This window comes from Talpa europaea (genome assembly GCF_964194135.1).
Source record: "Talpa europaea genome assembly, chromosome: 7".
NCBI lineage: Eukaryota > Metazoa > Chordata > Mammalia > Eulipotyphla > Talpidae > Talpa > Talpa europaea.
This window is the reverse complement of record NC_140074.1, coordinates 20699149-20715692: the sequence shown is the minus strand read 5'-3', so window position 1 is coordinate 20715692 and position 16544 is coordinate 20699149. Positions and strand designations below refer to the sequence as shown.

General features: G+C 35.7%; 1 protein-coding gene across 3 annotated transcripts in view; it reads left to right on the top strand.

The window, feature by feature from the left end:
- FOCAD (focadhesin) overlaps positions 1-16544 on the top strand; it is a gene marked incomplete at both ends in the record, with an annotated part of 251103 nt that overhangs the window by 108397 nt on the left and 126162 nt on the right. For 2 of the 3 annotated variants that reach the window (XM_084236533.1, XM_084236531.1), the window contains 4 exons: positions 5363-5467; positions 5864-5965; positions 6497-6627; positions 8523-8649. In XM_084236533.1, coding sequence (XP_084092659.1) covers positions 5363-5467; positions 5864-5965; positions 6497-6627; positions 8523-8649 — 465 coding nt within the window. The remainder of the gene's footprint in view (positions 1-5362; positions 5468-5863; positions 5966-6496; positions 6628-8522; positions 8650-16544) is intronic. The other variant, XM_084236532.1, reaches the window with a different exon arrangement.

Below are 16544 nucleotides of genomic sequence, written 5' to 3'. Positions count from 1 at the left end.
TTCTGTCTCCTCAGTTTGTTTGGAAGAGTTTAAGGATTATTAATTCTTTAAATGTTTGTTAGAGTTCACCTGTGAAGCCATCTTGTCTGGAGCTTTTCTCTATAGGGAAAGTTTTTTTTTTTTTTAATATTTTATTTTATATAGTTCTTACATCATTTTTCATTTTTCACAATGTATACATTTTCATTTTGGTTATATTCCCCATACAATAGGGAGAGTTTTGATTGCTGATTCAATGTCCTTAATTTGTCTGCTAAGATTTTCTATTTCTTTGTAATTCAGTTGTTTATTTTTAAGAATTTATTCTTCTAGGCTACTCTAATATAATTTTTTCCAGTTATTCCAATATAATTATTTATATTTGTCTTATAACCCTTTTTATTTCTGTGGCAGCAGTATAATGTCTTCTCTTTTAGTTCTGGTTTAATTTAATCTTCTTTTTTTCATAGTCTAGCTAAAGGTATGTTGTTAGTTTTGTAAATCTCTTAAAATATCAACTCCTTTTTAAAATAATTATTTTCCTATTCTCTATTTCATTTATTTTTTACTTTTATTTTTTTCCCTTTCTTCTGCTAACTTTGGTTTATTCTTTTTCTCTTCTTTGTGGTATAATTTTACGTTGTTTTTGAGATGTTTTTCTTTTTTAATGTGGTTTAAGCATAATTTTTTTTTTATTTCTTTTAATGTGTTAACCTCTACACACTTCTTTTAATGTTTGACTTTTGCTCCATAAATTTTGTTGTGTTTTTTTTTCTTGTTAGTCCCAAAATATTTTCTAATTTCCTCTTTAATTTCTTCTTTGATCCATTGGTTAATCAAGAGTGAGTATTTGTTTTCTACATACTTGTGAATTTTCCTGTCTTCTTACTGTTAATGACTTCTAGTTTCCATTGTGCTCAGAAAAGATACTTGGTATTTCAATCTTCTTAAGTTTGTTCAAAATTATTTTGTGACTTAACATGTGAGAAATCCTGAAGAGTATATGTATGCTTGAGAAGAATTCTTTTTTTGTTTTTGTTGAGTGGAATGTTCTGTATACGCCTGTTATTTCTAGCATATTTTAAATTGAAGGTAAATTCAGAGCATCATTCCATTTTCTGCCTCCAACGAGTGGGAGGCTTAAAAGCAGGAATTAAGAGCTGGTGATGCCATCTCTGCTAAATCAGTGATTACACAGATATGTCATTTCATTAAGAAAACACCAACCCATACTTAAAATGATGCCAAAAAAAAAAAAAATCCACACATACATATTTATATTTGTGTTTTCTTAATGAAATAACATTTATTAATTTCATTGACTTGAGGATTTAATTTGGACTATAGTAAGTAGTCTCAAGGACTGTGTGAAATCTAAGAACACTTACTGTGAAAGTTTTCCAGTATGTGTTTCCATTTTTGAACTTGCCAGAGAAAAATAAACACCCTCACATACATTTTCAGGTCCAAGACATAATGAACTTTATTTTCTTTTTTCCTAACAATGTACTTAAAACAATTCCTTGAAAGTCATACAACTAAATATACTATCACATAAACTACCCATAGTGTACTGACTACCTTATTCAGAACTAAGAATTTGTCATAGTATCTTTGTGAAAATTTTTCCAGAAAGGATAATGCATTAAGATTTGTGCATTGCAATCTAAGATAACCTTTAGCATTTAATTTAACTGGGGAATAAGAAATCAGTTCAGGGCCTCCCCCGTGGCGCAGCAGTTGAGTGCTGGGTTGCGAAGCTGCCCGCAGCCTCTGCAGCGCCAGTTCGATCCCAGGCTGCTCCCCAGCCACCGGAGGAGGGTCCCACATGGCGCGCAGACCTCTCCTGCCGCCCGCTGCTCCCCTCAGCAGTGTACTTCGGTCCTTCTGCCTGCTCCGCTCTCCGCTCTGGCTCTGGTGAATTCTCTCACCCTCCCGCACTTCTGACTGTACCCAGTGCTTGTATAAATAAATAAACATTTAAAAAAAAAAGGAAAGAAATCAGTTCAAAACTTGTCTTCTTTTTTTTTTTTTGCTTGTTCTAATAGAATCCCAGCACATGTTAAAAACCTCATAAATTCTGATTTTGTGTTGTGTGTAGTCATTACAGGCGTAGGTCTAGATGCTGCCATAGTATGTCATGGTCAACCTTGTTAATGAATTCATGGTTGGCTGTCACTTTTCTGTTGGAAGAATTAAGAAAATTTCTTTCCTTCTTGAAATTAAAATGTATCTTCTGAGGCTAGAAGGTAAAGTTTTCTAAGATTACATCAGATAGAGGATATTTACCAAGTTTTGGCAATAAATCTAAAATGCAGTACAAAGAATATTACATTTTTTGGCACTATGTTTTGTGTCATCAAATAAAATTCCTTACTCATAGTAGGCATTCACTTGATTTGGAATAGAATTTGTTAAAAGTAGCTTTATTAAAATATCATTCCTGTCATTTAATTCATCCATTCAGAGTATAAAATTCTGTGACTTGGTACATTCAGAATTTTATTAAGATTAGTACAGAGAAGTTGAGAACATTATCATCCCACAAAGAAACCCTGTACCCATTAACAGTCTCTTCCCAATTATTTCCTTTATGGCTCCTCAATTCTAACAATTACTTTCTATCTCAATAGTTATACCTTTCTGGAAGTTTGATATAAAGGGGCTTTTATAATATGTGGCCTTTTGTGACTGGATTCTTTCACTTTGCATGTTTTCAAAGTATGTCCATATTGATTGCTTTTCCTTTTTATGGCTGAATAATATTCCATTACACAACTATATTAAATTTATTTATCCATTCATCAATTGATAGGCATTTGGTTTCTTTCACTGTTTGGTTATTATGATTCATCCTGCTATAAACATTCATATACATCTTTTTCTGTGTGTATGCTCTCATTGATCTGGGATAGCTATCTAGGATTAAAATTGTCAGACTATATGTTAATTTGTTTAATTGCTTGAGTAACTGCCAGAATATTTTCCAGAGAGGCTGCAGTAGTTTACATTTCTACAAGCACTGTATGAGGATCCTAGTTTTTCCACATCTTTACCAATTCTTATTATTGTTTAACATTTTGACTACCCAATAGCTGTACTATTGGGTATGAAGTAATATATCATTCTGATTTTGATATGCATTTATGTCATGACTAATGATAGTTGAGCATCTTTTCATTTCTTAATTGGCTGTTTGTCTTTGGAGAAAATCTATTTAGATCTTTTCCCAAGTGAAATTGAGTTATATGACTTCTTATTGAGTTTTAATAGTTCTTTTATATTCTGTATACAGTTCCTTTATTTGCAAATATATTTTCCCACTCTGGTTTTTCTTTTCATTTTCTTTATGGTGTCCTTTGTGGTTTTTTTTTTTTTTTTTAAAGAGGGCTTGATTTTTTTTTTTTTTTGAATGTGTATATATATATTTTTAAAGATTTATTTATTTATTTATACAAGCACTGGGTACAGTCAGAAGCGTGGGAGGGTGAGAGAATTCACCAGAGCCAGAGCGGGGAGCAGAGCAGGCAGAAGGACCGAAGTACACTGCTGAGGGAAGCAACGGGCAGCAGGAGCAGGAGAGATCTTTGCGCCATGTGGGACCCTCCTCTGGTGGCTGGGGAGCAGTGGGGGATGGAACCAGCACTGCAGAGGCTGCGGGCAGCTTCGCAACCCAGCGCTCAACCCCTGCACCACCGGGGAGGCCCTTTATGGTGTTCTTTGAAGTACACATTTTGATTTTGTTGTTTCTTTTTCTTCATTTGCTCATCTTGGTGTTGTATCTAAGAAGTATTTGCCTAATTCAAGGCCACAAAGATCTGCTCCATATGTTTTTAAAAGATTTATAATTTTAGTGCTTACATCTAGAGCTTAAATCCACTTTGAGTTAATTTTTGCTTGTGCTGTAAGGATGGGATCCAATCTCACTTTTTTGTATGTGGATATCCAGTTATCAAAATATGGTACTATTTTTCAGTGAGTCTCTTCAGTCTCCAGTGTACATTCTTGTCATAGTTATCAATAGCAACAGAACACAAGAGTAAAGCTTATTTCTGAACTCTGATTTCTATTTCATTTGTCTCTATTTCTATCTTTATGCCAGTGCCACACTGTTTTGATTACTATAGCTTTGTAGTAATATACAATTATAAAGTTTCTATCTTCAAAGTTTTTTCTTTTTTTATAGTAATAAAATGGTCTTTATTTGAGAAGATATTACTATGTTATTTAATAAGAAAATCACAATATGATAGGACAGAATGAATAAGAACATCATTAACAGTAGCAATAAAAGTAAAACTAAGCTGCCTGTCTGTGGTTAAGGCAGGCAAATACTACATACTTTACTTCCTTTCTGAAGAGATTAACATGTTATGGTCAACAAGAATTCCTGCATTAAAGAAATCTGATTTAGAGGCCTCCCTGGTGGCGCAGGGGGTTAAGCACTGCACTGTGAAGCAGTCCGCAGCCTCTGCAGCACGAGTTCGATCCCTGGCCAGCCAGAGAGCAATCCACATGGTTAGGCAGACCTCTCCTGTCTCGCCCACTGCTCCCCTCAGCAGTGTATTTCAGTCAGTCTACCTGTTCTGTTCCCTGCTGTGTCTCTGGTGAATCCTCTAATCCCCTCCCCCAACATCTCTGGCATGTGCCCCAGCTCTTGTATGCATGAATAAAGAAATCTTTAAAAAAAAAATTAAATCTGATTTATAGTCAAACTTTTTTTTTCATTTTCAAGATTGTTTCAGCTATTTTCAATTCCTTGGTTTTCCATATGAATTTTAGAATCAACTTCTCAATTTTGGCAAAATAGGCCACTAGAATTTTCATAGAAATTATGTTGAATCTGTGTATCTGTATGAAAATATTTCAGCCTTAATGGCGTCAAGTCTTCTGATCTATTAATGAACTGCTTTTCTCATATTTTTCATTTTGCCGAGGGATTTAAATGGGAACCTATAGGGAAATCTTTACTATTAAGCCCTGTCCCTCTTACAGCACAACTGATTTTATGCTTTCATATTGAAATTGTGTAATTGAGCATTTCATTATGTGGAGTTATTGTTAATTTATCTTAAGTGTTAGCTGCTCATTAGAACTGTAAACTTCTTTGGGGTAGGATATATCATAACTACTTTTGTCTTGCTGAGAACTAATTTCAAAGCTGTTTAATAAAAAATTTTAGATGGGTATTAGCAGATAATTGTAAGAGACAATATTAGTGATACTGTTTATGGTAGGGAAATTGCCATTAGCAATAATTGGGGGATACCATCTAAGTCTTTTAATTCATTTATATTCATATTATTCTTTTGAAATGATTGCTTTATAGATAGATTTCTTATCGACCGTGACATAATTAATTTGTTCTCTAAATTGATTTTAGGTGCCAAATCTGATTCCAGTTTTGATGTTCAAATTGGGAAGACCACTGGAACCAGTATTATACAATGATATCTTGTACACTTTACCTACGCTTGGTGTTCACAAGGTTTGTATGTGAACCAATTTATGTGGCATAGTCAAGACTAATACATTGAATTTAGTTTGGCAATACCTGAAATTTTGAACCCTTAATTTTGCCATGATCACTACTTCTAATTTTGGAACACAAGCATTTATTGCAACATTTAAGAATTAATTCTTTTAAATGATTTATTAGCTGAGCTTTACCATTGACTGTTGTCTCAGATTGTGTCTTTATGCCTTTAGAATTGCTTGCTAGTCCCTCTAAAAACTGCCCCAACCTTCAAGAAAAGGTGTAATACTGTAGTAAGCTTCCATTTCAGTCTTTATCTTATAATATGGAGTTTTAAAATGCTTTTGGAAACCTCAGGGTTATCCGCATTTATATTTATGAAAGTAAAGTTTCTTTGATATTTGCTAGGTGTGTATAGGACAAATTCTACGAGTAATCCAACTTCTTGGAACCACTCCACAACTAAGAGCTGTCACTTTGCGCTTGTTAACATCTTTGTGGGAGAAGCAGGTAAGCTCATATATACACTTTATGAATATTGAACACGCTCCTTTCACTAGAAAAAACTAATCCTGGCATTATGTGTGACCATGCTTTGATACAGTAATATTAGCGGGTACCATCAATGATTGCATTGAGAAATTTTGATTTATTGTGATGCTTTTGATCTGTAATGCAGTCATTTGTGATTGACTCTCTAAGAGAAATTGAGAATGGAATTTAATCTTATTTCCTTAAATTTGAATTTTATTTTTCCATTTGCATGGAAAAAGTAATAGAAATATGATTATAAGTGATTAGAGCTTTTGTAATTATGGTGAGATTTAGCCACTTTTTTCTTGTTTTATGAACTGAACAGTACATTGGTCTGTAAGAAAATCCCCAGTAATCACAACATCATTCTTCCCTGCTGATTAGAAGAAATACATTATAATTTGTAATGCAAATGCAAAATTTGGAAGTGAAAATACTGCATAAAAGAAGATAATTATTATTCAACTCAAGTTGGGAAATTACCTTTTTGTTAAATTGCCTTCATAGGATCGTGTCTATACTGAACTGCAGCGTTTCATGGCTCTGTCCGATGTGCCTTCTCTGTCTGTGGGCAAGGAGGTCCAGTGGGAGAAATTGATCGCTAAAGCAGCATCGATTAGAGACATATGTAAGCAAAGGTAAGATGTCGTTATCCCTTAGGAATGTATATTATTTTGCATTTACCTTTCTGACTGCCATTAAGAAGCTAGGAAAGATAGGCAGAGGATGATGTTTGAGTAAGAATAAATTAATATTCAACTCAAGTTTTCTGATTGCAAAATTTAGTAATATTGGGCAATGCCTTTGGAAGCAATCTTGCCTTTTCATTTTATGCTTGGTCTTATATCTGGGTATAGGATACTTTCCTTTCCTGGATAATAATTAAATATTGTAATTAAACATGTGATTTTTTTTTTTTTAATGTACACAAATGCCTGAAATCATTTTCAGGCAAAATTTTCAGGCAAAGGAACTCACTGTAGTTGAACTGTTTTTTCTTATATTCTTCTTATGTTATGCCTGATTTTCAGGAAGAGGTTTAGTGGGGAAGGCCTTTGTGACTCATTGCTTGGGTTAATTATTAAGAATTAGTGCAAGGAAGGAAATGATCTTGAATTCCATGGTATTCTCTAGAGTTTAAGAAGACTTGAAGAAATTAGGGAGATGCTACTCCTGTTCCAGATTATGAATTAGTAAATAGGTAGATGATAACGAGACTGAAATAAATTAAACAAAGCTCTTCCTTGTCAGATTTTTTTTCCTTTAATTGGGTAAGGTAAAAATATTTAGGGAGGAAGGAGATTTGATACATTTGAAATGAGTTGTAGTCCTGTAGTTTCTTGTATGGATCAAGCCACTGCACTGCAGAATTCTTGGAAGTATTCTCACTTTTGAAAAGACAACACTGTGAATGCTACTTCTTGACATTATGCAATGATTGGGTTGACCCAGGTGCTGATAATTCCTAGATAATTCCTAGATGATTCCTATTTCAAATAAAATCTTGGGTCAGAACACACCTAATTCTCAGCAGTTTTCTCTTTTCTAAGCTTCAGGCTTTTGGCAACACAAAAATGATCTTTTTCTAAAAGTTAACACATGTGTAACCCAGAACCTGGGAATCTGGATTCTTGAGGTATTGACATAGACATCATTTTAAGAGGAAAGGTTTTCTGGTATTTTAATTTTACATACTTAAACTTGAGGCTCAAGAGAGGTTAACTGTCAGACAGGACAAGAGTCTGTTGATGAGTTATTCAGAGCTGATTTTACTTACTATCTCCAGATCTCTCCTTTTGGAAAATAATTTGCGTGCTGGATAGTAAGGCAATAGAATAGGAAGGTTCAGCAATTGATAACTTGTTACTAAAAAGACAAATATTATATCACTGAAGGATTATACGGAGTGCAAGAGATAGATCTGAGAATTTCTTCATGGAGTTAAGCAGGATTTTTTATGTGTGGAATAGAGAACAGAGGAAGATGGGTGAGTAAATCCAGCACAGTGCCTGACACGAGATAGGTGCTCAGTCAGTTATAATTCACATTACTATTACTTTTTATTATCATCATCATGATGGTGTAACCACCCTAGTGTCATGACTATAATAAATAAATCATTTTATGATCTCATATCCCTGTTTTATAGTCAATATCTGATACCAGAGCAACCGCCAGGCAGGAATAACTCCATCTTTACTGATAATCTCAATAAGGCAAGTCATTTCTTTTCACCATTATCATGTACTTGAATTTTTGTCAATTCAGACATTAGGATTTACAGTTTAGGGAGAATAAAATTTAACACAAATGTCTTCTTTTGCATTGTATTTTTATTTAAAAACGAGCATTAAGCTGTAGCAGAAATGACAATGCAGTTCTTCAAAGAAAAACATATGTTGTTAATATTTGAGGGTCAGCACTTAGTAGGCCCAGGGTAAAGCATTAGTGCTTCATGTTCAGGCAGAAGTTCTGGGAGTGGTAATAGAAGTGCTTAGCTTTGACCTTGTTTCTAGACTGTCATTTCTTGCAGGCCATATCAGCATGGTGCCGATATGTTGGCAGCTATTTCCCAGGTGTTGAATGAATGCACCAAGCCTGATCAAGCTACTCCAGCAGCCTTGGTGTTACAAGGCCTTCATGCACTCTGCCAAGCAGAGGTAAGCTGATTTGAATTGATTTGGATAATTTGGAAGAAAATACGTTAACAACGAATAGTGGTTACAAGGATGTAAGATTTGATTCAAGTAACTGGAAATGGGATTATTATTTTATTATTATCATCATCATCATCATCATCATCATCATTATTATTATTATTATTATTCCCAGTGATTTTTGTTTGAAAGATTCAGGGAAGACTTTCTACTTTATAGATTATTTCGAGAGGGGAGTTTTGAAACATCTGGTCATGCAGACATTCTCCTGAGGCTAAAGAAGGCCAACCAGACTTTAATTGTTTCTTTGTTCTTATTCATTTTGTAAATATCAAAGTGAATGTTATGCATAGGAGAACTTGAGTGTATTTGTTTCTTAGATTTATGATGAGCGAGTCTTAGAAGTGATGAGGTAAGGAGATGGGCGTTGACCAGTAAAAATTTTTGCCTTGAAGATTGGCAAAGGGTCCTTTCTTTCCTAGTGATCAGATTGGGTAGGATGGATTGATTTGAACTTGCTAAAGTTTTCTGAACTTTCGACTACTACCAAAATTACAACACAGCAGAGAGAATTTTTACTGTTTTGGAGTTATGTGGTAGTTACATCAAAGATCATTCCTTGATTTAACTAAAGTCTTTGATACAACTACACAACTGTATTTTTTTTGTACTAAAGGAGACTAAATAGAATCCTTTTATCTTAGTTTTTGGCTTATTGTAGTTGATATGATGATAATGAACACGATGATATAAAAGTATAAATAATGACCATGTTGAGTATTTATATGTTTGTGTCTCTGTGCTAAGCACTTTCCATTTATGTTTCTCAACAACTCTGCAAAATAGGGATTATAAAACTCTCACAGGCAAAGAAAATAGACCTCAAAAGTAAGGTTAGATATTTGCTCAGGATTTTGGTTTGAGAATAAAATAATGTTTTGGTAAACATTTTAGTGTCTGAAATAGCAAAGTGTCATTTTAATAATTATATTACCTTAATAATTCTAAACCTTATTTTAAAATGTTTTGGATTTTTGTTTGTTTGTTTGTTTGTTTTTTGTGTGTGTAACCCTCCCCAGCGGCAGGGGAACAAACCAGCACTGCAGAGGCTGCGGGCAGCCTCACAGCCCAGCGCTCAACCGCTGCGCCACCAGGGGAGGTCCTTAAAATGTTTTTATCGAGGGCTTCCCCGGTGGTGCAGCGGTTGAGGGCTGGGTTGTGTAGCTGCCCGCGGCCTCTGCAGCGCCGGTTCGATCCCCGGCTGCTCCCCGGCCACCGGAGGAGGGTCCCACATGGCGAGCAGACCTCTCCTGCCGCCCGCTGCTCCCCTCAGCAGTGTACTTCGGTCCTTCTGCCTGCTCTGCTCCCCGCTCTGGCTCTGGTGAATTCTCTCACCCTCCCGCGCTTCTGACTGTACCCAGTGCTTGTATAAATAAATAATAAATAAATCTTAAAAAAAAAAAATCCTTGTTTAAAATGTTTTTATCGATACTTTGAGGAAAGAAATAATTCTATACTTTCACCTCTGAAAGGTGCCTACTGTTAACATTTACTTGGGATCTTTCTTTTTCATTCTGTTTTTTTTTTTTTTAAACAGCAACCTAGTTATTTTTAAAATTAACTTTTCCCCCCTTTACAATTACTGATTTTACCGTATTGTGTCTGTAATTCCATCGTGTCCCCACCTACTCTTCTTCCGCTGTTACTAAAAATCCGTATGTCTGTAGATGCTTATTAACTCATAAGAAATAAGTGTGGAGTGTGGCGCTGATTTTCTTACTCCATTTCTCTAAGATATCATCATTTGCTGTGGCTGGTACTGGGGATATGATAGGTGTTGCATCATGTGGTAGAAAACATCTTTGTTTTAGGCAATGATGGGGTTGTATCTGATACATACCAGTTATATAGCTGTATATCCTTTGACTAATCTACTAAACCTCTCTAAATTTCTGTTTCTTCAAATGAGGAAGATTACACACAAAAAAAGCCTCGCCTAATGTCCGCCCACAGAACATTAAACTTGCTTCTGAAAAATTGGTACATAATTGGGGGCCTTTCCAGTGGTGCAGCGGGTTGAGCACAGTGCTGTGAAGCTGTCTGCAGCCTCTGCAGCATGGGGTTGATTCCCGGCCGGCCGGGGAGATTGCCACATGGTGTGGCAGACCTCTCCTGTCACACTCGCTGCTCCCCTCAGCAGTGCTTTCGGTCCATCTGCCTGTTCTGCTCCCCACTCTGTCGCTGATGAATCCTTTCACCCTCCTGTACCTCTGGCCTGTACCTCAGCTATTGTATATATACAAAAAAAAAAAAAAAGTACATAATTGGATATGTAGTCAACACCATTAAGGAAGTTCTCAGTTTTTATCTTTTCCCTAAAACTCACATAATATATCATACTAACCAAATTTCTTCCTCCAAAATGTACCCTTTTACTCCATTACTGAAACTATTGGTATTTCTTTATATAGTTAAAGAGCATAATTTAGGATTGCTGAGTAGTCCGAGATCCATTCTCCCAACCCAAACTACCCATATAGATCATTTGGAGCCCACAATTACATTGTCGTACTCTGTGAGTCCATTTGGGCTGCTGTAACAAAAATAACATAAACTGATGGCTTACAAATAATATTTTTTAAAAAGATTTATTTATTTATTTATAGAAGAACTGGGGTACAGGCCAGAGGCACAGGAGGGTGAGAGGATTCACCAGAGACAGAACAGGGATCAGAACAGGTAGATGGACTAAGGACACTGCTGAGGGGAACAGCAGGCAAGACAGGAGAGGTCTTCTGTGCCATGTGGGTATCTCCCTGGCCAGCCGGAAATCGAACTGGTGCTGTAGAGGCTGCAGACAGCTTCACCGCGCTGCACTCAACCCGCTGCGCCACCAGGGAGGCCCACAGACAACATTTATTTCTCAGAGTTCTGGAAACTGGAAAGTCCAAGATCAAGGTACTATCTGGTGAGGGCCCACTTCCTACTTCATATATGGCCATCTTCCTTTTTGCCATCTTCTCACTGTATGCTCACACAGCAGAAGGGGCATGGTAGCTCTTTATGTGGACACTCATCTCAGTGTCCTTATGACCTAATCTCCTCCCAAACTTCCACTTCCTTAGGCAGTACCTTGGAGGTTAGGGTTTCAACATGAATTTTGGGTGAGAGGACACCCAACATTCATCCTCCAGCAAGGACTTTGCTTGCGTTCCATTGATCTCTAGATGAATGGAGACATCATTTCTAGGTATCTTGCTTAATAAAGTCCAAGTCTTACTTTGATTCCTCAATATCCCCTCCTGTGTTTGGTTAAAAGTATTTCTCTATCTTATCGTGTTTCTCTTCGCCCCCTTTCTCTTTTAAAATATGAAATCTAAATACTATATATTTTAATCAAAATCCACTATTAAGAAACTTCAACTGAAATATTATGAGTGAAATAAGAATTCAATATTTTTTTTTTTTAAAGATTTATTTATTTATTTATACAAGCACTGGGTACAGTCAGAAGCACGGGAGGGTGAGAGAATTCACCAGAGTCAGAGCAGGATGCAGAACAGGCAGAAGGACAGAAGTACACTGCTGAGGGGAGCAGCGGGCGGCAGGAGAGGTCTAGAGCGCCATGTGGGACCCTCCTCTGGTGGCCGGGGAGCAGCCGGGGATTGAACCGGCACTGCAAAGACTGCGGGCAGCTTTGCAACCCAGCGCTCAACCGCTGCGCCACCGGGGAGGCCCCAAGAATTCAATATTTTGGGGCCTCCTGGTGGCGCAGGGGTTAGAGTTTCAGTGCTATCAAGTTATTGTCAGCCATGGTAGCATGAGTTGGATCCCCGGCCAGGTTGCTGACCCACATGGTGCAGAAGATCTCTCCTGTCTCACCCTGCTCCTCTCAGCAGTGTATTTTGGTGGGTCTACCTGTTCTGCTCCCCGCTCTGTCTCTGGTGAATCCTCTCACCCCCTGGCCTGCGCCCCAGTCCTTGTATGCAGAAATAAACAAAAATAAATATTTTTAAAAAAAGAATTCAGTATTTTATCTTTCCAGCAAATAGATGCTAGCCCCTTTAAATCCTCTCTGTAATAAATGTACATTAGTATATCATAAAGCAACACTAGCAACCAGTTAACTTCATTTTATTAAAAGGAATACTTATTACCTCATCGCTTGTTTTTTACCTCTTTTCTAGAAGCTCAGTATTTAATTGATGCTTACTAGAGATGAATGTGTAATTTATCATGTTTTCCTTGTAGATAATGCAGGTGTCCTAAGTTGTGGAATTTGTTAAAACTGAACTGCATCACTATTAATTCTGGTAATAAAAATATCCCGTTTTTATGTTTGGTAATGAACAGCTTTATGTTCATCTAAATAAATAGACATAACTTATTCTCCTTTGATGAGCTTTGATGGTAGTTAATATATCTTTCTGTTTCATTTAAGTTTTTCCAAGGCTTTTTGTGTCTGTGTTGATCATTTGTGAAACTACTGTTGTTATGTCCTGTGATGTGTGTAAAAGTTGTAAAATATTCTCAATTCAGCATCCCTTGCCAGGCCACATTTCTAATTCTGGGCTAATATTTTGCTTTTTGCCAGCATTCTATCCACAGAAGCCAGCATGCATTCTATGAGGCCATTTGTTCTGTCTTCTAATTGATATCATGTGTGAAACATTGATGACTGCCAAGAGTTTCAAGAATGAAAATACTCAGCATAGTTATAAATCTATTTCCCAGCAGCATTTGGTAGTGATTTGTTTATCCATTGCTCTTTAGATCCTTGATTATTATATATAGTTAAGAATAAAGTAAGACAGCCTAAAACAATGACATTTTAGAATCAGTATGGAGAATAAATTGAATAACCCTATCTTTAAAAAAAAAAGTGCATCAGGAGTTGGAAAGTCATTCAAACTTACTTTTTGCTGGACTGACCTGTCCTTTATAACATAAAAGAGCTATTTTACTTAAGATTGACACTGAATTTTTCAGTGTTGCAAGTCACAGTCATGGAATTCGTCTTTGGTAGAGTCAGATTATAGTTACAATTACTGCTACTTAATAATTTATTATGGTATCAATGAGAGATTGAACAGATGGATTCCATTTCAGTGAATTAAGAAATAAGATAAAAGTATGATTGTAGTATATAATGTGTTTTCTTATGGTAAGCATTATATACTACAACTATGATATTTATTTAATTTATTTAATTCTTATTCCTGTGCCCCGCCCCCTACCCCACATCCTGAAAAAAAAAAAAATACCCTATGTGTAATAAGAGCTATTTTCTTCCAGTACACAGCTAGAATTAAATAATTGCTCAAGATCATGCAGATGTGGTAGAACCAGAATTCAAACTCAAAAATCAACATCTATGTCTTAATTGTACTTTTTTTTTAAGAAATACAGTTTTATTGAGTTATAATTTATATACTAGCACTGTGCATCCTTGCTAGTCATGTTTATGTTCAGCTGTTTTCATTATATTGGAGAAATTTTTTTGCAAGCATGATAGTTGTATTCTTATTCCATAATTCTCCATTTCCTTTAGGATTGATTAGTACATACATAAGATTTCACATTTTTTTTAGTCTTTGCATAAAGACCCTAGTTAAAAAAATTTTTTGAGCTAAATTAATTTTCAGTTATTACTGATTATACATTAGATTTTATATTCTAAAGATGTGTTGAAATGTTTTTATCATACTTTTAAAAATGTTTATTTTTATAGAATCACATTTACTTTGGATAGTGAAAAAATTAATATAACCTCTCACAAAACCATTTTTATTTTTCCAAATTCCTTCCCATTGTATTTTCTTTACAAATACATAAATTATAATTTCCATTTCTCGATTCACTTTGCGTTTAGCCAGAAAAAAAAAAATTAACTTTGCTTCATGTTTTAATAGCTTAATTTCTTTCCACTGAGTGCAAGTGTCATAAGTAATCAGATCATTTTTGACTGGACATTTCATTTTGTATGAAGTTCCAGAATAGGCAAAATTAACATATAAGGATAGAAATTAGAATAGTGGTTAATTTGGAGTGGATTAAAGGGAGATCATCTAGAATGTGACATGAAGAAAATTTCTAGATTGTCGTCTCTATCTGCACTACCTCATACAGTAGCTGTTAGCCTCATACAGTAGCTGTTAGCATGTGTGGCTAGTACACACTTGAACTGTGGCTTATTCAAATTATGATGTAAGCGTAGAAGAGATAGCTGTTTGAAACTTTAGTATGAAAAAAAAGTAAAATATCTCATTGATATTTTAAAATAATGCATATTGAATGATAATATTCTGGTTATACTCTGTTAAATAAAATACATTCAAATTAGTTTCATCTGCCTCCCTTCCCCTTTTGAAAAATGTGTTTAGAAAATTTTAAATTGTATATGTAGCTCACAGTATATTTCCATGGTCTGTATGTTGATTGGCTTGGTGTTTATACCAGTGTCTACAGTTGTTAGAATTGATTAAACTGCAACTAAGATCTAGTTGCAGTATGTTGTTAGTAAAACAAAACTATAAAAGGTACATTTTTTATGCTTGTTAATGAAAATTGATACTTGGTAGCCATTATATCCTATATTGAACTTCACAATAACTTTGTAATGTAGGTGATATTTGCTAATGAGTCTAAGAAATCTAACATATCCAAATTGACATAAAAGTCAGTGATAACATAAGATTTGGTTTGACTCAAATTCCTGTGATTTTTTCCCCACACCCCCCATATTGCTTCACCAATTTTGTTAAAACTGTCATTATAAATTGGGACACTTTAAGTTTTCCTTCTTCAACCATTGATTTCTAAAGCTGTGTTCTAAGTGGTAACCAATGAATCCTGATATTTCTGAAAGATAATTCTGCAAAGCATAGGAATCCAGTAACAATGGTACTAATGTTTCAAGGAGGGACAGAGAACTTCCAGTCTAAACAATTTGTTCCAGGTTGGAAGAGAAACAACTTAGGGTGTATGTACAGAAATGAAAATCAGTACATTGTAGTGAAAAATGAGAGCCCATTCAGTTTGAACATTTCTTTCCTAAGTCTTGAGATGGGAATGTGAGGCAGTGCTCGCCCTCTGTTTTCTTAATCAGCTGTGAGTCTGTTGTAGCAAAAATTAATAGGCGTTGCAGGATCATGAAGAAAAGCTCTTTCATCTTGCCCAGCTCCAAGAGAGTGTTATATTTTCAAAGCCCAGTATTGTACAATTGAGCGATAGATAAGGAGAGGAGGGGCCTTTCCTGGGGATTCCTGACCGCTGGAAGAGTTCACTTCAGGCCATTTGTCACGGCAGTGATTTTCCCGGAAATACCCTATGCCAAGGTTATGTTTTGGCTATTCTATCCTCTTTTATTGATTTATTTTCTGAAATCATGGGGGAAGGTAGTTGTTCCTGCCCTCTCCCATCATCCCAACCCTTTGTCTAGCTGCTCCTTCGGAGCACCATGGGGTGGGAACAATTTTCAATAGGACTCAGCAGGTTTGCAAGGTTTTAGGGAGTGAGTGTGGTATAAAAATGGCCAATAGAAATCCTGTATTTTGTTTAAGCATTTTTCAGCGTGATAAATATAATTTAATATGGAAATGTGATCCATTGTTCTGTGGCAGGTTTTCTCAGCTGTGTACAGTAAGGATTCTGTCGCCTACTGTGGATTCAGTATTTATTACACTCTGGAACCTCTTTTGTTGTTCTTATGTTTTGTTTGTGGGGACATTTAAAGGTGGATTGCCGTTCAACCTTACAGAGTAGTTGATTAAATTTAATTTGCTATGCATTAGGGAAGGAATTTGCTGGTCTTTTTGAACCCAGCTCTATGTTTGTAGTTGGGACATGTTTTTTTGATGCCTTCAGTTCTTCCTGGGCATGAAAACGCTTTTTGTACA